The sequence below is a fragment of the Lissotriton vulgaris genome, chromosome 6, assembly GCF_964263255.1.
Source record: "Lissotriton vulgaris chromosome 6, aLisVul1.2, whole genome shotgun sequence".
Classification (NCBI taxonomy): domain Eukaryota; kingdom Metazoa; phylum Chordata; class Amphibia; order Caudata; family Salamandridae; genus Lissotriton; species Lissotriton vulgaris.
In genome coordinates this window covers 1,664,556,166-1,664,578,238 of record NC_141694.1, presented here as the reverse complement: position 1 = coordinate 1,664,578,238, position 22,073 = coordinate 1,664,556,166, and the positions used below count along the sequence as shown (strand labels likewise).

The 22,073-nt window shown below is 42.7% G+C and overlaps 1 protein-coding gene across 4 annotated transcripts in view; it reads right to left on the bottom strand.

Annotated features, from left to right (window-relative positions):
• The window catches only part of KCNH1 (potassium voltage-gated channel subfamily H member 1), a 1,530,898-nt gene that overhangs the window by 773,855 nt on the left and 734,970 nt on the right, over positions 1–22,073 (bottom strand). The window contains exons 9-10 of one of the 4 annotated variants that reach the window (XM_086927833.1): positions 16,758–16,791; positions 8,711–8,727 (exon numbers count right to left, since the gene is read on the bottom strand). The exons of the other annotated variants lie outside the window; for them this stretch is intronic. Of the exons in view, the coding sequence (XP_086783959.1) occupies positions 8,711–8,727; positions 16,758–16,791 (51 nt within the window). The remainder of the gene's footprint in view (positions 1–8,710; positions 8,728–16,757; positions 16,792–22,073) is intronic. 4 annotated transcript variants of the gene reach the window in all.

Genomic DNA, 22,073 nt, shown 5'->3' with positions numbered 1-22,073 from the left:
AAGGGTCAATATTTGAAAAATTGTCCAATTCAAAGAAAAATCAGTTTACCAAAGCTCCTGGCAGTTTTTTGTTGATCAAAACTGAAGGCCGAATCCAGAGTTCATGGGAACGCTGTGTGTCGGAAAGCTTTTCAAAAGTTATTGTTTCTCTATGGGTGAGAACATCGTATCAGACAGGCTCGCAAAGAATTGGTCTACAAAATCAGGTGATAGTTCAACCAAATTAGATAGCGCTGTAACTTGGCAGGTGTGAGAATGATTGCTGTCATCGAAGACAGTACCAGTCCTGCTCACAGAACGTTGTACCTGGATGATGTTGCTTTTGTCACTCGCTCCACTGTTACCACTTGGCTGTAGTACAGGAGTCTCCACGAATGCCGTCATCAGGATTGGTAGCCGCTGGGGACAACACAATGCGTGAGCCGTTATTGGACTTAGCAAAGTATCGACGTCCATTGGTACTGCTGATGGAAGTGAAAGACAGATGTCCAACACGCATTCCTCGCCGCAAAGCATACACCGTAGCACAGGTAAAATGCAATTTTGCCATATCGGTCTGAATGAAAGGAACCAGGTCATGTTTAGATCTCTCAGCCTGGCCAATCCAAGGACGTTAGTTATCCTGTCCCTGTAGCGCATTGCTAGGATTGTCTCTTCCATTCCCATGGGAGCTATGTCTGAGCCGAGGCTTGCCATAACGAAGCAGGAGGGTCAAAAATAGAATCCCTGCGATGAGTCCCAAAAATAGTGGAATACCACCAAAGATGGAGTGCGCAAAATTAGGAAAGATTCCCAAAATTGCCTGGAAGGGTGTTAGCAGTCCCGTAAAGACTGTCTTAAATATGCCTGGGATGCTTGTAGCACTAGACATGTTAAGGAGTTGGTCGAGCATTTGTACGAAATGCACGGGGCAATTTGTTGATAAAAGGTCATGGACCTCAGTAGCCGTCCTTGCGACTAGAAGATCATACGTCTCTTTAGATGACGTTATAGGCACTGTTGTCTGTAAAAGCACAGATTTCATTTTGCTTAATGTATCAATTCGTATAGAATAGAGATTCAGACGAGGCCAGATGGGAGTCACTATGTCTGGAGGCCCGCTCGGGAACAATGCTTGCATACAGCATTTGACCATGGACGTAACTTCTACTAGATAACTTAGTCCGGGCGCGAGGCCACAGCACCTGTGATCCGTTCTTAGAATGTAACTCCCGTTTGCGAGTTGCATAAAGAAGGGCTCTATCTGAGTTGCAGGTGTGACTAGCTGGTGGCATGAGAGGTTGTTTGAATTTCCATCACATGCTCCGTGTAAATTAATACCCTGACACAAAAGTATACCGCTTAGTGAATGTTTACAGTTCTCACCACTAAGAAATACATTTTTGTCGCTGTCACTATAGCAAGAATGAGTGTATGGTAATTTCCATTCGGATTTTAAGTATCCTTTACCCAATTGTTCATATTGGCCAGCAGGTATGTATTCAAGGCATTTATGAAATTGGAAAGTTGTTATCGGAATTGTGATAATCCCGTGTATTATCCATTCAATGACAGGACTCTCTGACATTGTCAATGGTAATCTCTCGAGTTTCTCGATGCTCAAAATTGTATAGTCTGCTCCTTTCTGTGCCAAACTGATCTGTTTATCAGTAAGGTTAAAAATGGAAAACAATGACGTTGTGTTTATCAGACGCCAAGGCACATAGCCTGAACGAAGATTTTGCAGCGTCCAGCCTAATTCTATAATAGAGCGTAATTGAGACTGGCCATGTTGTAACATTAGCAAATCTCTGTCTATCACATCAAAGGCAGAGGATACAATATTGTCCAAAGAATATATTCTGGAAGACAGAGTCATTAACCCATTGTCTACTACAGAAAGTGTTTTCTCCAAATTAATACGATCAATTTCTCGTATTTTTTCAGCAGTTTCAATTTGCTTTACTTTCCAAGCCTCGTTGTATGAAGCATAGATGCTGGTCGCTATGAAACGCTTTTGACGCTGTTTGCGTGGTCCAAGAATGAAATCGCGCAAATCAGCACCATCTTTTAGTAAAGACAAGTGTTGCTTAATTTCAGCCAGTGTGGATGTAGTTAGCCATTCTAGGCAGAGTTTCCCTACACTGTATGTTGTTATTATTCCTGGATGTTGTCTCTGGGAATATCTTGAGTCTAATCTGGTCATTTTTAAACCCTGTGTTTTATTCAGGAACCTATCTTGACAGCTATTTGTGTCTGTAGGCCAGATTAACCACTTTTTCCAATCAGGATGTGTTCTGTTGAAATGTAAAATGTGTGACACGTCTAACTCATTATCTGCAGTTGCATTCTCAGCTATTGGCTTTGGTATAGACGGTGTTTTAAGGTCTTTGTTCTTAGCTAGGCCAAGACAAGATGTTTGGTGTACAGTGTCATTTAAAAATAACATTTGTTCTGGTATCATGCAGGTTCTAAATAGTGCTTCAATGCCTTGCACCTGCCAATCTTTTGTACCCCAAATCGTTTTCGTTTCAATATTATGTTTCCAATAATCAAAACCAAATGTCATCATTTTATCATAAAATGCTTCAGAATATATCAATTTAGAATTTGTCAGCATTGTTTTCATTCCTGTTTTATCTAACAGTTTGTAATAAAACGTTTCTGCATCACTGGTGTTAAACCCTGAAAAATATTTGAATTTCTCAAAAAATGCTTTAGAACTGCTTTTAGGTGGTGTAGAACAATGTTCCCATTGGTTATACATAAAAACATTTCTAGGCTGTGCAGATTTATGCAAGTAGTGATCCCCGTAGTGGGTGTAACAGAATAACTGCTCATAACTAGATGAACCTTGTAAATAATCATGATCTGTGAATCTAGCTGACATTACTAAATCAGACATCATGTCATTAATACTGTTAAAGTCCCAATCATCAGAGAATGTACTAGGTGTAACAAAGTCACTTAAGGAAACCTTTAGTTGATGAGGATACTTCAGGATTTCGACCGGACCATAGATCTCATAGTCTGTTTTCTCCCATACTACCCCACCAGGTATTGGAATTGCTGTGACATTTACTGCTGACAGTTCTCTTTTCTTCACGTGGGATGATCTGTGTGGTTTCAGGACTAGGTTGATGTTCTGACTTGCTGTGTCCATTGTAATATATTTTCCTTCAATGAATTTTCCCAAACACAGTACCCTGATGAGCCAAAGCAGGAGGAAAAATACACCTAGACCGAACCAGAACTCTAGCCAAGGGGAAACAAGGTAGATTTTCTTCAGTTGATGAAAGAGTTCTGTTGCTTTTTCTTTAAAAGACTTTTTTGTTTCTGGCATTACTTCGGGCTCATTTTCATCTTCAGAGAAGTTGTCGAAGTTGATGAAATAACCAGAGGCAGTTCTGTCAATTGATGGGATTGTTCTTTCAATCTGTCTCTCGGTAGCACTTTCTGATGCCACATTAGTGTAGACTGGTGTTTCTTGACGAACTGTTTCAATTTGTGTTTCAAGAGGCACGAGTTCCATGGCTGTATTGCATAGTCCTTCATTGTGCATTGCAGGCTGATCGAATGTGATTAGTCTTTCAGTTTGAACCTCTTGGATTGTTGCAAGTTTGGGTATTCTGTTATTTCTTGGGAGTCCACTGGGCCTACTGTTGATTATAGGCCACATGCTTGTGGTTTTACCAGATCGATGGACACGATTCTGTTCTCCTTTTTACCAGCAAGGGGCGGTAGCACAACTGATCTTGTTCCGGTGACTGCCAAGACAGGTACTGCTTTTCTGTAAGAAGGCCCAAATTCCTTCTTCACCGCGATCTTTTCTCTGACTAGATCCCCAATCTTTGGAATCCAGACAGGCCTTGCTGGGGCTGTTGCGGGTGGTGCCTCGTCAGTGGTATTTGGCTGTTGCTTTAACTTTATGTTGCTTAATGATTTTCTTGTTTCCTTCAGTTCCTGTAAAACAGCCAAACGGTCTTTTACTTCAAACTGTTTTGTTTCTTTTTGTACCACTGACATCTGACTATCGAGGTCCTGAACGTTCATTCTTATTCCGAACAATAGTTCGTATGGGCTGAAACCTTTTAGAGAATTTCTTGGCATGTTGTTAAGACTAGTCTGGACACTTATTAAATGTTTGACCCACCCAGCGCCTGAACCTAATACCTTCGCTGTTATAGATTGCTTTATGTCCCGGTTTTTTCTTTCTATCACACTATTCCCTCCCGGGGTATGACTGACAAGAATACCACAACCCAATTCCCATGCTGGCCATGGCCTCCCTATAAGCTCGAGAGCTGAAAGCAGGACCCTGGTCAGAATGGAACGTGGTAATTGCGTATATGCCGATATGGACTCGCTAATCTTTTATAACAGTTCTAGCGTCAGCCGAGCGCTGGAGGCCTCATTATTTAAGTGTATTTCGTCTTAACTATTAATAGGACGCAGGATGGGGTATAGGCAGCGTTACGCTCTTTCTGATTGGTAGCCGGTAGCAAGGTTCGCCACTGCGATCCCTATTGCAGTTTTCACAGTTGTTTGCATATATTTGGTGTTCTACACTCATTCCCGGCCACCAGAATGCTGATTGTAATTCAGTCAGTGATTCCTTGATCTTTCTGTGCCTAAGACCCAAACCCATGTGTGCGTCTGCTATTAAAAATATTCTCCTGTTCGTGTTTGGAATTACTCTATCCCCCACTCCAGGGATTCGAGCAAACGGAACGGAGTTTGCATCGATTATGTATGCATAATTGAGTGGATAGTTTACGGGTAGTGCTGCACAGTCGCCTTTTACGGTCGTTCTTACTGCCAGCATGGTTTCCCCGTCTATATACTTATCTGTACGCTTTTTTGTGGCTACGGAAGCCGGTTTAGTTGCTTCCGCTTTGGCTGTATTAGCCAATGAATTCCCTGCAACGTGAACGCCATCACGTTGAAGACTCTGTGCGTGAATCACGTGAGTCTTTTGTAGTTCTTTGTGTAAAAGAGCTACCTCGTTCCAGAGCTTTTTATGCTTTATTGTGGCACCTGTGTCATCTTTGTAGTCGTTTTCGATCCAACTCTGCAGTTTATTGTTGTAAGAATTGACGCAAAAATGAGAATCGCACACTATAAGTGTGGGGAATTCGCGTTCTGCATTTTCGAGCGCCATCTTTAAAGATCTGATCTCAGTTCTTTGAACCGAACAGTTTCTTACAGATTCAGTTTTTGTTATTTTCGGTTTGATTTTACCGCACAGCCAACGACATTTAATGATCGCACATGCTGCATCGTAGGATTTTCTCTCTACGTTGAAATGCTGTACAAAGCTATCTGTGTAGATTATACAGGCGTATTGTGGGAGAGGCAGGATTTCGATTGGCAGAGGATATTCTTCTTCATATTCTAAATCATTCAGTTCTGTGTATTGCGGGGCGAAATAGTATTTCACATCTTCCGCTCCTAGAGAATCTATGCACTGTATCCATTTTGGATCCAGTGACACTGTAGGCAGGTTTACTGGGCTGAATAGCGCTTCCAAGGCGGATTCCGCTGTAAGGATATTAATCCGTTTGCCGTGTGCTAGTTCTCGTTCATTTGCTAATGCGATTTGCACTGCGTTCACAGTTCTTTCTGTGTGACTGAATGCTTTTTCAGCTTGTGTGTACAAGTGAGATTTAATTGAAATTGGTACCTTTTCTCCCTCATTAGAGGTTAGGTACGTGAATCCGCATCTTCCTGGGATGACTCGGATTACAAGATCGCGTGTGTTGTCACGTGTATCTAATTTTGTTTTTGCTAACATGTCTGTTTGCAGTGATCTCAAAATTTCTGTGTGTTTTTGAGTTCAAATTAATTTGTTTTAAATCAGGTTTAATTAGTTCGTAGAGAGGTTTAACCCTCTCTGCGTAATTTAGGATGTAAGTTCTTCCGAAATTCAGAAAACCTTGTATTGACTGTAAATTCTTCAGCGTTTTTGGGGCTTGGAGTACAGCGCATTTCTCTAAGAAGTTGTCCGCTAGGCTTTTCCCTTCACTTGATAATTCGTACCCTAAAAACAGTACTGTCAGATGGGCAATTCGGGACTTTTTAAAGTTGAATTTGTAACCCTCTGCTGCGAACCCAAGTATGATGGTGTTCACTCTTTTCAAGTGAGTATCCAAGTCGTCGTCTGTGAGATAAATATCATCTACGTAAGATAATGCTTCATCATCATAGATTTGTAGTAACTCTGTTACCCTAGCTGAGAATAGTCCTGGGCTGTTCTTGAACCCCTGTGGGAGTCGACAGAATTTTTTCTGCGACCCAAATGCGGAGAAAGCGGTCAAGTATCTGCTTTCTGGTGCAATGTTTTGACAAAAGAAACCATTAGAAATGTCTAATGTTGTTTTGTATTTTTTCCTAACTATGTTATTCATTAGGGCTGCACTATGCGAGTTTTGTACTGCAAAAGTTTTGCAACATGTATTAAGGTGTCTGTAGTCCAAAACTAGACGATATGAATTGTCTGGCTTGGAGACAGGAAACAAAGGATTGTTCATTTGAGAGGTGCATGTTTCAATCACCCCCTGGTACTCAAGTTGATCTAAGATCTCCCTGACCTGTTTTTTAGCTTCTTGCTTTATGGGATACTGCCGTTGGGCAGTTGGTTCACTTTTTAGTTGGATTTTGTGAGGAGGAGAGTCCTCATCCCATCCTACATGATTTTTATACAATGCAGGTGCCTGGGCTACTGCCCATTTCCTTGCATATGTGTATTTTTTATGAATCGGTATGTGATTCGAGAAGGCAGGCATAATCACTTCTTCGCCACGAGGGCACTCCCTGACAAACTCCGGGGGCCAATCTTTTTCAGCTAACAGAATATCATAGCCTTTTGAGAGCTTATCCCAAAATAGACCCTTAATTTTCCTAGTCTTATCACCCTCCATACGCAATGTTATTTCGTATATTTTATGGGGCTCGCTAAGTCTGGCGTCGGCAGTTTCAACCTGAATGTATTCATTCGTGTCCACTGTCTCCAGATGACTCATCAAGTTCTTGCGCGCTATACTGATCTCTGCTGCACTGTCCAACATTGTCAATGCCCACTCCCCGTTTTTCAACTGTGTCCTCAGTATTCTCGGCATGGTTGATTACTCTAATACTGGCTACCTTCTTTTTCTGAAATTGAGATTTCTTATTTTGAGCAGGTTCCTTGTCTTTGGACTTGGAGCGCTCTCCTGGGTCTGACCGTCCTCTTCTTTCCGAATTCTGTGGAAGAGATCGAGAGGGACGTGTATCAATACTTTGATATCTATCAGGTCTTTTTATATTATCCCTATTTCTAAGGTTATATCTTTTCTCAGAGGGCTCCCGTTGGGGAGACTGGCGTTCTCGAGTCGGAGTTCTTTCCCTCCGTCGAGGAGACCTTCCTCTGGACTGGAAAACTTTTTCCTTGGGAGTGGATTGTTTATTTCCATCCCAGCTCTTTTTAGGAGTGTTTAAATTATTTTTAATAAATAATTTTTCAGGATTTTCGAGCAGTTGGGGCTTAACTGGTTTTCCACCCAAGCTGTCTCTACCTAATTCTTCATAGCATTTTTCTATGATTTTTGCAAGCTCAACAGGATCTTTTATATCTGTTTCCCTCAACTTCTGGCGAATCACCACAGATGCTGCTTCTCCCTTTACATTGGCTAATAATATAGCCGTGACCTGCTTGAAGTCTTTCAGTAATTTCATACCTAGATTTAAAGCGGGCTCCGGACCGAATTCATTTTGAATCTGTTTTAGCACGTCTGGTATTACCGCCATAGACGGAACACCGTGTGTTTTTGTGTAAATGGAAGCAAAGACTGTACCCCAAGTGTCGCAGTCCTCCACGTGTGGTGCGATTCCCATAGGAAGGCAGATGGTCAAGATTCTGTGTTTCTCAATAGGAGTAGTATCAGGAAATACTGCCTCTATTTGAGTGATTTTCTGGGCTAACCAGAAAGGAATTTGTTCCCGTTTTACGGGTGTTTTACCAAGACATGACTGTATGTTCTGTGGTGTAATTTTATTTGTGTTCCCCTGATGAGGGGTCAGCTGGTGTGAATTAACAGCTGGCTGGACTGTTGCAGTCCGTATTACATATTGGACTAATTGCCTATGTATTTTTATTAATGTGTTTAGCTGTGCTAACAGCTCTTCCTTAGACATTTTTGCAATGTCAGGATGTGGTGTGTAGCTGGCTAGAACCGGCCACGTAGCTCCTGGTCTACCTAGTGGACCGAGCCTGGTAATGTGATCATTGTGTTTTAGGGCGCCATTAAACCAGAGCAGGTGCTCTTGAAATTTAAGTGGGATTTCAATCTCCTCGAAAGGAGCGTACTCTCCCGGAGGTTCCTCTATTTTGTAATAGTGAAACTCTTGTGTTATAGCGTTTACCGCTGGAAAGTTTATCCATGAATAGAATACCTCTGTCTGCCGATACTCGTGAGCCTCTATCACGAAAATTACTGTACCACCTTGAGGTGTCAGTCCATTCTCTATAAGTTTTAAAGTTATAGATCTTCTTAACTGGACCGGGATGATAATAGCATCCGGGTCAGCTTGTTCGGGACCTTGCTGAGTCGCATCTACTGCGGCCCCAGAGGTGCCGTTTTCTGGCATTGTAAAAATGCGAGGTTTGCAGAGTAGGTCTCCAAGGAGACAAAGATTAGATGCACAATATTTTGGAACACTGTATCCTTCAACGTTGAATAAACCAGAGCTTTACATAGGAATCTCTTCCTACTAAGGTCGGGCGGATTTTAACCTTTCACCCACTCCAGACGTCTATTGGAGTTTTTACGGGAGAAAGGGGTGTGAAATATGCACGACTGAGTTACTCTACAAGTCTTACGTTAGTTTATCGCCTTACCAAACGTTTGGGCGCCATGTAGTGTAGTTCCTAGTTTCCCACTAGGCCCTGCGCATTGGAATAACATAAACAGTAGTATCGACGTGGAACTGGCTATATTCCAGGCCTCCACTGACTATGCTAAACTTAATTGGGTTGTGTTACCAACTAGCTCAGAGGTCACTGGAAACTTTCTTCTCTGCATAGGAAGTGATCAGCTTCCTTGGCACAGACAAGAAGGGATTCAGTTTTCCAACAACCGTGCAACATGACAACTTTGCTCCTCAGATCAAGAGTCGATCTCTAGGGTCGTGTGAAACAATAGACATAGATTTCACTCAGTCAGTCTAGTGCAGTTTACTTTCACAATATGTAGAGAATAGAGAGACGGGCGTTTATCAATAAAGGGTTAACATTTATTGAACAGTCTTTCTTCTCGTACAAGAGAAATGTATTGCCACAATTGCAATAACTGTTATTATAAAAAGTACGTACAGTAAGATAAGAATTGCGAAATAGAACTGTAAAAGCATTGATATGGTTTCTTAGCCATACAATGGTTTAAAAGTAATAAAACATATATACAGTCATATATACATTAGGCTAACATACTCAACTGGTGCTTCTAACTAAGCCTACCCCAGTGTGCCTGACCTAAGCCTAACACGTGAGAAGGGGAGTAAGTAAGTAGCTTAAGTTAAGTTGGTTTTGCCAAGGTTTGTTTCAAGAATTCTCTTCTAAGGGTTTAGTCAACACCATACCTCTGAATAGAATGATGGAGGATTGGTATCTCCTTCAGGGGTCTCTCTCGATATCCCAGTCACCCGCGAGGGTAAACCGGAAGCGCCGGGACTGGATTTCTCTGCACGAGAAATGCAGCGGCTTCTCTCAGCGCGTCGAGGAAGGAGGGGGGACAGCGTCCGCGGGCAGCTGGAATCTGCTGGATGTCTTCGCAGGGGGACGACTGCACGGCTCCTCAAGCGTACTGAACCACAGTTCGCGCTGTAGCGGCGATAATGGTAATCAGCAGCTTCACCACCACAGGATAGCAGGCTGCAGCGACAGAGTGCTAGTTTTTACCAACACTGGTCATGCAGGCAGCTGGCATCAGCAACAGGCAACGCTCATTGCTTAAGGCAACGTTGGTAATATTTATACCTGACAGGTGCCGGGTTTGACGCAAGTTTGCTGGACATAAGACGTCAATTAAAGATGTCACTAGGAAGTGATAGTTATCAGTTGCTCATTAGAGTTCCATTACTAATCAAAACATAGCAAGCGGGGATTTCCAGGTTTGCTAAGTTTTTATCTTGTTGAAGAACTCGGAGTGTTATCTAGGAATATCAGATAGTGACTGCTGCTCTGTCATTGCACTAATTGGTCGCAAAGGAAGTAGCAGAGAGTCATGCTGGAATGTGGCTCTGTGGCTCTGCTCGTGTGAGGCCAGAGATGACTTTTCAGAAAATCGCACTTGAACGGTTATGCCAATATAGGGAATAAAGGGCTTTATAGCCGAATAGGGGCATAAGGTCACAGTATCGATCAGGAACCTAGATAAATACATGACAACACTGAATCAGTATGCACTTTTTTACAAGACAAGCAAACCTTCAAAATACTTGTTTGTAAACACCTGCAATCCCAGCGAGCGACGCACAGTGCCTGGGCACAGATGAACATTGCATGCACATTGTAAATTTAGGTCTCTCCAAGCTGTCTACAGATTTGCAACTTCCTGTATGTTAAAGAACAAAGGTAAAGAAATACAAATACCCAGTTAAACAAGCCGGGTTAATGGGGTCTCCTCCGTGCTCATCCTCTGGCTAGCTGGGAGCCCTCGAGTCGGCCCCGAGCCTTCTCTCTGCAGCCAGGTTGAGCCCATTGGAAGCCCATGGTAAAGTCCTGGAAGGTGATGGCCCCGTTGCGGTCGGTGTCCAGCTGCTGGAAGATGGCCTCTGCCTCCTCGGGGCTGACACTCACATCAACTGAATGTCCTCTTGCTCCACTCACCCGAGCGGTTCACGTCACAGGAATGGAAGAAAGCAGAGAGCCGAGGCACCTTGCTCTGCAAAGCCTACGCTATTGTCCAGGCTCAATAAACAAAAAGTAACGAAACCGTCTAACATCCAAGTAAAGGGGCCAGTAGCCATGAGAGGATACAAATGATGACATGGCTGTACAAAGGCGGGACTAACAAACCTCCTAATGAATCAGAAGACAGCATTTACAAAGGACAAACACACGAGCCAATGGAAAATAAGGGCAGGGGAGTGGGCGAAGTTTCCTCCCGTACTGAACTACCACAGATCTTTGCAGAGCATCGCTTGCGCACTAGCTCAGGCTTGACCTAAAAACAAAGTATTCATGGGCCTGGCATATCACATCTGCAGAACATACCCACCTTAAAATACTCTCTGTGAGCATGTCAGAATGCAGTGCTCATTAATTTTATTAAAAGAAAAAACACCTGCAGGTTTCTTTAAACAAAAATACTCTTCTGGTGGGGTGTAATGTGGGTTTGTCGGGGAAGGCAGAGGATGAGTCTGGCTGCGGCATTCTGTATAGTCTGTATGGTCTCAAGTCTCTGTAGGAGGTTTGTAGCAATACCTACGTAGAGGGTGTTGCTGTAGTCCAATAAGCTGGTGACAAGGGCTTGTATCATGATGCATCTTGAATATAGGGGTAGCCACTTGAAGATCTTACATACCATGCGTAGCGTGAGGATGCAGGCAGAGGAGGCGGCGTTGATCTGTGATTTCATGGTGAGTTTATTGTCAATAATGATTCCGAGGTTTCTGGCATGATCGGAGGGAGTGGGTGATGGCCACCAGGAATCGTTCCACATGTTGCTGCTTTTGCCAAAGAATAGTACTTCCATCTTGTCTGTGTTCAGCTGCAGGCAGTTTTTCTTCCCCGAGTCGCCAACACTTGTTATGTATCGTTGGAGGATTATTCTAGTGATGGTGGGGTCGTCGGTGAGTGAGAGAATGAGTTGGGTGTTTCCTGTGTATTAAATTATGTTGAGACCATGGGATCTGATGATGTTGGCCAGCAGGATCATATATGCAATTGAAGAGCGTTAGGCTGAGGGATGAGCTCTGGTGGACAGGGCAGGTGGTCTGATTGGGTTTGGTGGTGGATGCTTGGGTTCTTCCAGTGAGGAAGGAGGTGATCCATCTGAGCGTGTCCCTGTGAATGGCGTTGTAGTGGGGTCTTTTGATCAGCGTGTGGTGGGATACAGTGTCGAAGGCTGTCAAAAGGTAAAGGAGAACCAGAGCTGTGGTTTCCCCTTTGGTCGAAGAGGGTTCGGATGTCAATGGCGGCTTCGATAAGGGTGGTTTAAATACTGTGTTTGATGCAGAAACTTGATTGGGAGACGTCCCGAATTTCCTACCATTGACCACTGACTGTCAAATCCCTACAGCGCATCCAGTTAAAACCTAACTAAACCCATTTACCCATTTTTTATTGTTCAACTGGTGCAGAGATATACATTTATTCGCAGGAGCAATGAAGCCTCCCATTATTAGAATGGTGTAGCCTAGATATTCACTTGACTGGGTGAGAGTATTCTGTTTAATTCAGAGACTCTGTCCCTCACCACCCCTTGTTGTAAATATTTTTGTCCACCCTAAGCGTGGAAGGGTATACTCAGATGTGAGTCCCTTGCTCATTGCACCATCAGGATTCAAGCAAGCCGGGCCGAAGAGGCTGAAATGCCAGAAACCGGTCCCCGGTAGCTTGTTTCCTTCCCAGTGTAAGAATTGGCTTTTGTAGTTTGGTTTGCCCTGTTCCCATCATGCACTGGGACAGGAACAGACTAATTTGCATACAGCCAGGTTCTGAAACTGGGATGGTGCAGTGAGCTAAAAAACGGTGTTGGATCTAGCCCTGATCTCTTGACTGGGTGAGAGTATTCTGTTTAATTCAGAGACTCTGTCCCTCACCACCCCTTGTTGTAAATAGATATTCAGTCATCCAGTATTAATACTACGAATAATGCTGCCCAACGTTTTCTAATACCACTTGCGTGTGGAAAAAGATGCCTCACTCCGGCTGGTTTACGTAAATTCATATAGAAAAGACATTTGTATTCAAATCTAGTGCCCTCAATTCAAAATACCGCAACCAGCAAATCCCACCTATACTTGGTTCCAAGTTTTCAATGTTCTTACCGTTTTCCTTTGAATCACATGTTCTTTGGGCCCATCACTGCAATTTCTCTATGTGCATTATATTCAAGATCCCCTTATTAATATCCTCTTATAAACCACACCTGAATCAAGAGATGTGGTGCATCTTACACAACTCTGTCCCTTAGCCTTGCAAAGCATGTTAGACACCTAGCCATCTAGCCATGCTAGCTACCCTGTGACATGTCTTGCTTCACGTGTTATGGTACTGCCACTTGCTCTGCAGAACAGAACTTTGCTGAAACATGCCTCAATGTTCTCTTTTCCAGACTGGGGCTCTTAAGTTTTTCCAGTGAGTTGGAGGTTTGATTGGAGTTCACTTCCTGAAAGTGCAACCAGCCACTTCATTGTACCTGCATCTTCCAAAAAAGCCACCAGAAGCTAAATTAAACTGTATCTGGAAAGCGAGTTTGGCGGACAGCCACCTAGAGTGGAGTACCCCAAATAAGTTAATGTGTAAACACCTTGTCTGGTTATTATGTTGACATATACCAAGCAGGAGTCGTAATGCGGATGCAATAAAGCTCGCCTAATTAAACCATCGGGCTGAATTTGAAGCATGCTCTCCGGCGTGTTTACTGCTAATAGCTTTCCTGGTTCTCCACGATTCCCCTGGCCACCATCCACCAGGTTGCACGGGAAGTTCGGTCAGTCAAGCTTAAATATAATTTGCTTTTCTGACATTTTCATTAAAATACGAAACTTGGCTTGTTTAATGCAGTGTAAAATATTATTTGCTTAATAATGCATGCTTCGTGATTACCATATGTCCCCGAAGAACTGCAGTAATCCAATTTTCATTTCTTTTATGGATTCACTGGATTGCACCGATTAATTTTTAATCAAAATGTTGAGCACTTGTAACGTGGCTGGACAAATTACACCCGTATCAGTGTCCACAAAGGGCAGGGGAAAAAACGTCCTGCCCTAAAGAAAAGGTCACGAAAAAGTGCATTTTAATTGGCTGAATATAGAAGACTATTTTTAACGGTTCATTTAAGTGCACCTTACAACTGCAATTCTCTCTATAAGGTTAATATCTACAGCGCCTATGATTATTTTGTATTGATAAGATAACCACTGCTTGCAATAGGAACGAAAAGGAAAACCCATGAAACAAAGAAGAAACTTTCCAAAAAGTTCATAAAGAAAGCGTTTGCTGGCAAATATGGTGTCATGAGAAGGACTAAATGAAGGTGCACAATGGCTGAGCATGACATTTTGAAGAAGATAATATCATACTTGCCATAGTCACTAATTATGGAATAGTTTTATGGGTCAGTGGTTGCTGAAGAGAAGAACGTAGGGTATATCATCAAGGGCTGAAGATATAATTATCGCCGCTTTAGCGACGTTTTTCGGGCGAAAAGCGGCGATAATTATATTGCATTATTTGCAAGGACAGCGCGTGTTTCCTTGACTCAGCTCCCGTTTTGTTCATGTCTCGCTTTGCATCTCTAATGAGATACAAAGGAGGCATGCCTAACAAAACACCATGGAAAAATATCGCTATCCCAGCTTCGTGATATCACCAACGAGGGGTAGCGATATTTTGAATCCTGTTAACTATGCCTTAACGCAGGAATTTAACGTCTGTTAAATTCCTGACTAAGGCATAGCTAACATGGGAGGTGGGTTATGGTGTTACGACCACAGGGTCGTATCACCAAGGCTATTTCCGTTTTGGGTGCAACATAGCCGGATTTCCAGCGATGTTGGCCCATTTCACTGGAATATTATCGCCCTGGAGTATCGCGTTGTTAATAACGCGTTACCAGGGTGATACATTCCTGTGATAGACGGCGATAAATAAAAAAGTGCTAGTAAATATACCGGAATGACCAGCTTGCTCCAGGTCATTGGGGGCATTATTTCCAGTCCTGAACTTTTTTTTGCGTAGCCTAATGCATCCTGGGTGTTGTAGACTTGTCTTCCTTCCTTTGAAAATGCACCTGAAATTAATGATTTGACTGTGAAAACTTCATAACTGGAGACAGTGTCCATAATGACCTGGAGTGAGGTGGTTACCCTAACCTAGATGGTAGCTCTTTCATAAAGAAGTGGTTTCCCGTTGATGGTTGTGTGAAGAAACTTTCAAGAGTAGAAGTGCAACTGAAACTAGAGGATTAATGTGGATTACGCAAGCCTGTTTGAAGTAATATTTTGGTACCCTGAACATGCTCATAGAAAGAACCTAGAGTTTATAGGGATGCAGATATCAACAAACATGTTACAATGCAGCCAAAAGGCAAACACGTGGAAAAAACGATTGGTGCAGCTTAATAAAAATTTATTATATTGATACCACTAATCTATTGGGACCTATATTGCTGAAACCTAGTGAGGAAGAAACAGTAAAATAGGGCATAATTTAAGATCATGTACAAAATTGTAAACAAAGTCCCAGTTTGATTCTGGAGCAGAAGCATTTGAAAGTTTCCTTATAGATCAGGTCCTTACCTCTTGTGAATATGAATGTGAAGATGAACAAATTATAATATTAAATTCAAAATAACAACAGAGGGAATCATTTTATGATTTTAGTTTGTAAAATGATGGATGGATGGCTGCATGCCAGGATGGCTGGACAGATTTTTATTAGGGACTTCTGATGGTCAACAATAGTATAAACATATTTACAAAATCTTCTAAATTCGTGAATGGGTCTTTTTAGTGGGTCTATGATAAATAAATAGGGCAAATTGCATATGGATCTGATTGATGTGGTTGGAATTTGGGCTTGATCACAAAACATATTAAAAATTAGGGGAATTCTTATCACATAGACCAATCAAGTAGTTGCTGATCATTGGTGATGGAGCATAGGTTGCCAATTCGCAGGCAAATCTCCATTTTTAATGGGTGGACATTTTAAGTTCTTATACAAACTAATAATAATGTTCTCTTATTGTAACACCGATTTATATTTTTACTGAAGCGTAGGCATCAGAAACACTCTGGTGTGTTGGCCAACAGTACCCTCTACAAAACGATTAATAGTCTGCCAAATAAATTGTGGAGTTTTTTTTAATCATTACCTACTGTAAAGGACCAAACACACCTGAATATCATTAGATTAGCAGAAGCACCCCTGTTTCGGTTCCTGATTTGAATGTATCCAAACATTGGCTCTAAATTGACCTAAATTAAATTCTTTCATCATTAAGTAAATTACTCCCAACTTAAATAAAAACATACAATCCTCAGGAAGAACTTTCAAAAGTAAAAGAGTCAGCCCCATTTCTCAATTCACAAAATCCATTAGAGCTAGGTCAAACATTACATGCTAACTCCTTTAAAAATAGTTTTGGGCTACATAAAGACAAATCCAAGTTCTGATGCATGAGCTTGCTCCATAGTTTTCGCAGCACTGTAAGATTACACAATTATAGTCCATCCCCAAAATGATATAAAATACAAATGGATATATTTGGATAAATCGTCCCAACCTTGCATGGAGGTCCTTTTCTTAGATTTGTAATGAGGGCACACAGCAAGTGGAAAAGTTGTAGTACTAGAATAATGTCAAAGTACTTCAGTGAATTTTTACAAATTACACTTAAGGTGAAACTTTTGTGTTACATTTGTAATATTGACCACATTACACTTTTGAATCAACACGGGGGGGGGGTGTTTTATATATCGTCCGGACAAGTATCCTCTACCAGAATCTCAAGTGGCCCGATGTTCTGACACTCAGGATTACTGCAGGAACACTCAGGGAAGTAGACACAGAGGGGGTGGGCATTTGAGAGCTGGGCCAACCTATATTAATATTTGCCCCCCACACCCCCTAACCCCAAATGGATCAACTAGCTGCCCCAGCATTTATGGAAAACTATGTTTATCTAACTAAACTGCATTCATATTTGAATGCAAGTGCTGGAGGTCGGAAGGTAAATGAGCAATAAAAATATGTTTAAATTGCTGTGCGTTCAAAGTCAGAGATCAAACGTCTGTCTATGTTTTGTGACAAATTGCTGCTTATTCTTTTAACCTAGCGATGTTTACTTTTCATTCTCTGACTGCAAAATGAGAGAATTTTGTTAAGGGAATAGTGTGAAATTTTGCTGAAGTAAAGGGAGTGCAAAAAGAAATACTGTAGGATGTTAATTTGTTTTCTAACACAGATTTAATGCTTGAAAATGAACTGTACAAATACTTATTAATCAGCAGTTAAGAAAGCACAAATGCAGCACATTTTGTTTAATAATTCTGAAGTGTAATGGCGACAAATATTTTAAAATGATCAAAATAAATTTTGATTATGCACACATGGTGAATATTATATTGTATTGTGTTGCAGCATTTGTTTAGCATTTACTTTTCCTTCACTGGGGAACTGAATCATATGCCTATAAGATGAGCAGCAAGCTATGATAATGACCTATAAGAAGTGTGAACTGAAGGTGTTGTCTTTGTTTTGTGATCCTATGTGGGAAGTGTTTCCATGTCATGCGTGATGACCACTGAGGTGTGGTTATCTTGTTATAGGATACAGCGCACAGCAGTGTGGTGATGGTAAGGTGTGAGAGGCACAGAGGCGCAGTATATGTTTTTTCAGTATGCTGGCAGCTTTGAACAGCTATGCAAGACCCTTTATGGTATCTATTATGATTATAGTATGTCTAGCTGGTTACTGCACTGGGTTATCTAATCGGAAATGTTCTGTATATTTGTTGGCCTGAGCTGGCAGGGTTGGAGGGAGAGAGATACATGAAGAATCCTGCTGGGAAGGGCATTGTTACTATCATCCCATATCTGAGTGTCATTGTGAGATGTAAAGTAGTGCCCATAGTGTATAGATATTTGGACCTGAAGTGGTAGCCTAGATTTAAGTCCTCTAATTGACCAGCAATGTGTGACAGAACTCGTAAGTTAATCCATGACTGTTCATTTGGTGATGGCTGGTTTATTGCCTGCACAGTACTGGTGATGGACAACCCTTGTAGTAGATATGTCTTACGAGAATGTAAGAGATATAAGTTACAGGTGACTGATGACTGCTGAGTGTTATGACATTAATATCAGTGGGGGCCAGAAATATTGTATATGAAAATACATGCCTGTATATTACCCTGGTAAACCATAGGTCAGCCCTCCTTAACTTACCCACCTGTTAAAATTAATTTGTTAGGTGAATTGTTTCCAATTTGTGTATTGTAAACTGAAGATTGAATTTGACGGTGCAGCTGTTTTTTGAGTTCCGTTGTTGGGATGTGGGGTGATGTAGTTGTCTTGAAATAGACATGTTTTCAATTGTATTCTGAAGTGTATATGCTCCCAGGTGCTTCAAATGTTGACTGGTAGTGAGTTCCAGAGCTTGGCAGCTTGTCCAGAGAAAGCAGTGCCTCCTAAGGATTTTTTCAGGCAAGATAGTATGATGATATGTGGTACAAGCCTGCAGCACAGTGCCATGGTTTGTTTGTATTGCTTGAATTTAGCTTGTAGGCATAACGATCCTTTCACTGGGGGGTCTCTCTGTGGAAAATTCACAGTGCTTTGAACATTTCCCTTCTAGGTATAGGTAGCCATTGGAGCGATTGTAGGACTGGAACCAAGTTCTCTTGGGTGAAGGTGGAGGAGTGGCCGCATTTTGGATGAGATGTATTTTGCGCATATTGTATGTGGATGCACCGAGGTATAGGCTGTTGACATAGTCAAGATCGGACATTATACGTGTGAGGATGGCTCGCAGTTTCTGTTGGTATCCAAGCTATGAGAAGATGAACACAGTGTTTTCATTGTGCGGAAGGCACTCTTTGTAACTTTGTTAAGATGCGGTATCAAGCATAGGTATGAATCCATGGTTACCCAAGGATTCAAACTTCGCTTGATATGATTAAAGAGTTCCTTAGGCCATATGGCTAATATTTTTAAAATTGTCCGCAGGTCATAATGTCTATCTTTGCGGTATTTAGCTTTCGATGATGTAGGAAGCTGGCTCCGTACACACTGTAAGTAAGGTATAGTGTGCACAGAGTCCAGTGGGACTGCAAACGTAGGCAGAGGTTAAAGTATGCAGTACCTTACTCTCTAAATTGTGGTAGTGTGAGCGGGTAATAAGGCCTTTTCACAGGATAGTGCTAAGCATTTCTTGTACAGCCGAGGCAAGAGATGATTTCACACACTCAAGGACTGAACTCTGACCAATTGGTTGGTATAAGAATATTATTTAGTTATATAAATTTTTCTAGAACTAAGCCAGGCCTGGTACAGGTTAGTATATAAATACTTTGCAAGCATAAGCTGTTTAAATACAGTTTGAATGCAGTGAATTAGTTATAGTAGAATTAATTTGTATTTGCGGATAGTCAGTATTACTTTGCAATTACTTTTCTTACTCAGCCAGGTGTCTTTAAATTCAAGGCTGGTTCATTTCCTGAGGGAGAGAAAAATGAGTCGATGCATTTTGCAAACTTAATACAGGTTTCCAGTATTACTGACAAGCCACCTTTAGTCCTGAAAAGGCAGAACTGAGTTTACGCGTCCACGGGTAGGATTCGTTCAAATCGGCACTTGAGTCGCACCGCCAGCGGCACAGAGGCAGCTGGGTGCAGAGTGCAGGAACCACACATTAGCCAACGGGCTAAGCATGGTTGTGGGCTTGGGGACTGTGGCAAGCAGACCACCAGATTGGGGAGTAGAAAGCTCCCGGGGTCAAGGTCAGCACTGCAGGGCCCAATGGCCAACACAAGAATTACACCACCAGCAGCACAGGGGCTGCTGGGTTTAGGTTGTAGTCTTGGCTGATGCTGCAAATTCGGTTGTGATTCCCTCGGAGTCGGTCAGCTGCTGTTTGAGGCAAATGCGGACTTGAGAGTCGTCGTTCTGTGACCGCAAGGGTGCGGTGACGGAGTCAGTAGGACGGTCGCATTTGCTTTTTCTGGAACGCTTCGGTTATGGAGTTAGTCAGCGTGTCGCCTCCGGTCGCGGTTGAGGGGACCTTATAGTTGTTGGCTGCAGGCTTGATTTGGGTGCTTGTGAGGTTTAGGGGTCAATGGGATCCAGGCTAGGATCGCTTGGTGGACCTTCTTAGGGCGTTGGTTCACTCGGGCCTGGGTTTTCGAGGACTGCTGGCTGTAGGACACACCGAGGTTCTGTTGGATGAGTCTGAGTTCGGAACAGGCCAATAGGGCTGGGGCCAAGTCAGTTGGTGTCCTCTTCTTCTTCTCTCCGCACAGCTGTTCGGCCCTTCCTCTTCTTGCTTCTTCTTTTCGGCTCTGGTCTGAGGAGGCAAGGTTCAGGGTTGCCCTTAAATACTAAATTTAGGGGTGTTTACAGGGAGGTACAGGTCGGAACCAATGGGCGCTCTAATGGGGTGGGTGCACCCCCTAATATGCCTCCCTTCAGGAGGATGGGGGCATGAGCCTCACTCTGGTTGGTTGGGTCCCCTTATCGCCAAGATGGCAGTGACTGAGAGTTGTGCTTCACCTCACCTCCCCCACCTGAGGGGTGGGTTTGGCAAAGATGGACACACCTCTCTTCCTATCTTGGTTTTCCCGCGGAGTTTCCCTCCCAAATTGGGGGGCAGAACGATTAGGGGCCAGTTGTTGGGAAGAGCAAATGGCTGGGGTAGCTCACAAAGGCGGTAGGCCTTTGAAGCTTCCCGTTCGTGGACCCTGCCCATTCTGGGAGAGGAGGCTTGGCACCTCATCCCAGAATGTGCTTTGTTCAGGAGCCCCAGAGCAGCAGGGTCTCGACCCAGGGGTCCAGAAACACGTCTGGTGGTAACAGCTGGTGAGCAGCCACTCAGCCAGTACACTAGACGTAGGTCATTTTCAGGGGGCATTTATAAGATGCCTTCTGAGTGCATTTTTCTTTAAATCCAACACTGGCATCAGTGTGGGTTTAATGGGATGAGAAGTTCAATACCAAACTTCCCAGATTTCAGTAAAGCTGTTATGGTGCTGTGGAGTTTGTAATGACAAACTCCCAGATCATATAATCTTCATGGCATTACTGCACTTACAATGTCTAAGAAAAGACTTAGATACAGTGGGGGTACAGGCTCTAGCACCTGTACCATCACTACTGGTATAGTGCACCCAGCTAGAGGGGTGGCTTACTTATTCCAGGGCAGTGGATCGTAGTCATGCCACACAGGGATGTGTGCTATGTCGACTCTTCACTTTGTCCTACACCAAAACATGCAGCCTGCAATGGCAATGTGTGTGTAAAGGTACAGGGTCTCTAAGGGTGGCACAATAAGTACCGCAGCCCATAGAGGTGTTCCCTGGTCACAGTGACCTTGATACCTTGGGTATCTCTTACAAGGTACCTGCATGTGGCCAGAGAGTTGCCAATTGGGTTATGCAGCAGTACAATTTAGTGAAAGAACATAGGCCCTGGGTACCTGGTTGGCAGGAACCCAGGGCACACTCAGTCAAAGTACATCAAAATTAGGCAAAATGTGGGGGCAATCATACAAAAAGGGGCACTTTCCTACAATGGTTATTCATTATTCATATGTTTATGGCTCAAGGGCAGTCATAAAGTTATAAATTGTAGACATCTTCCAGTCCATCCATTTAAAAAGTGATCTAGCTGTCATCTGCATAGTTGTAACAGGTAACATTGAATGCTTTACTCAGATTTGTTAAGGGGGTTAGGTAGGTGTTGAATAATTGAGGGGATACGATGTACTCTGAGGGAAGGCACAGTATTGTGTTTGAAGAGCTGATGTGAAAGGTCGTACCAACAGTAGTTCGCGTTCACAGCTGAGATGACAAGAATTCAATGGACATTAGCTGAATTCTCTTCTCACCATTCACATATGGTATGCCAAACAAGAATTTGCTGTATGAAAAGATTGCAAAACTGGGCATGACATGGAGTCATGTTAATCTTAAGCCAGCAACGTTCATGACCTTTCCTATTCCTTATACATAAGTGGGTGTCATTACCTGAACCTACCAGCAATTCAGAAGCAATTTCTTATATGGGAATCTTGAGATTCTAATACGGCATAGTGCTTTGATTAGCCAATCGGCTGAGGCAGAGTCATCACATTTGAATGCCATTGCTCCAGCCTACAACCTTTCTAG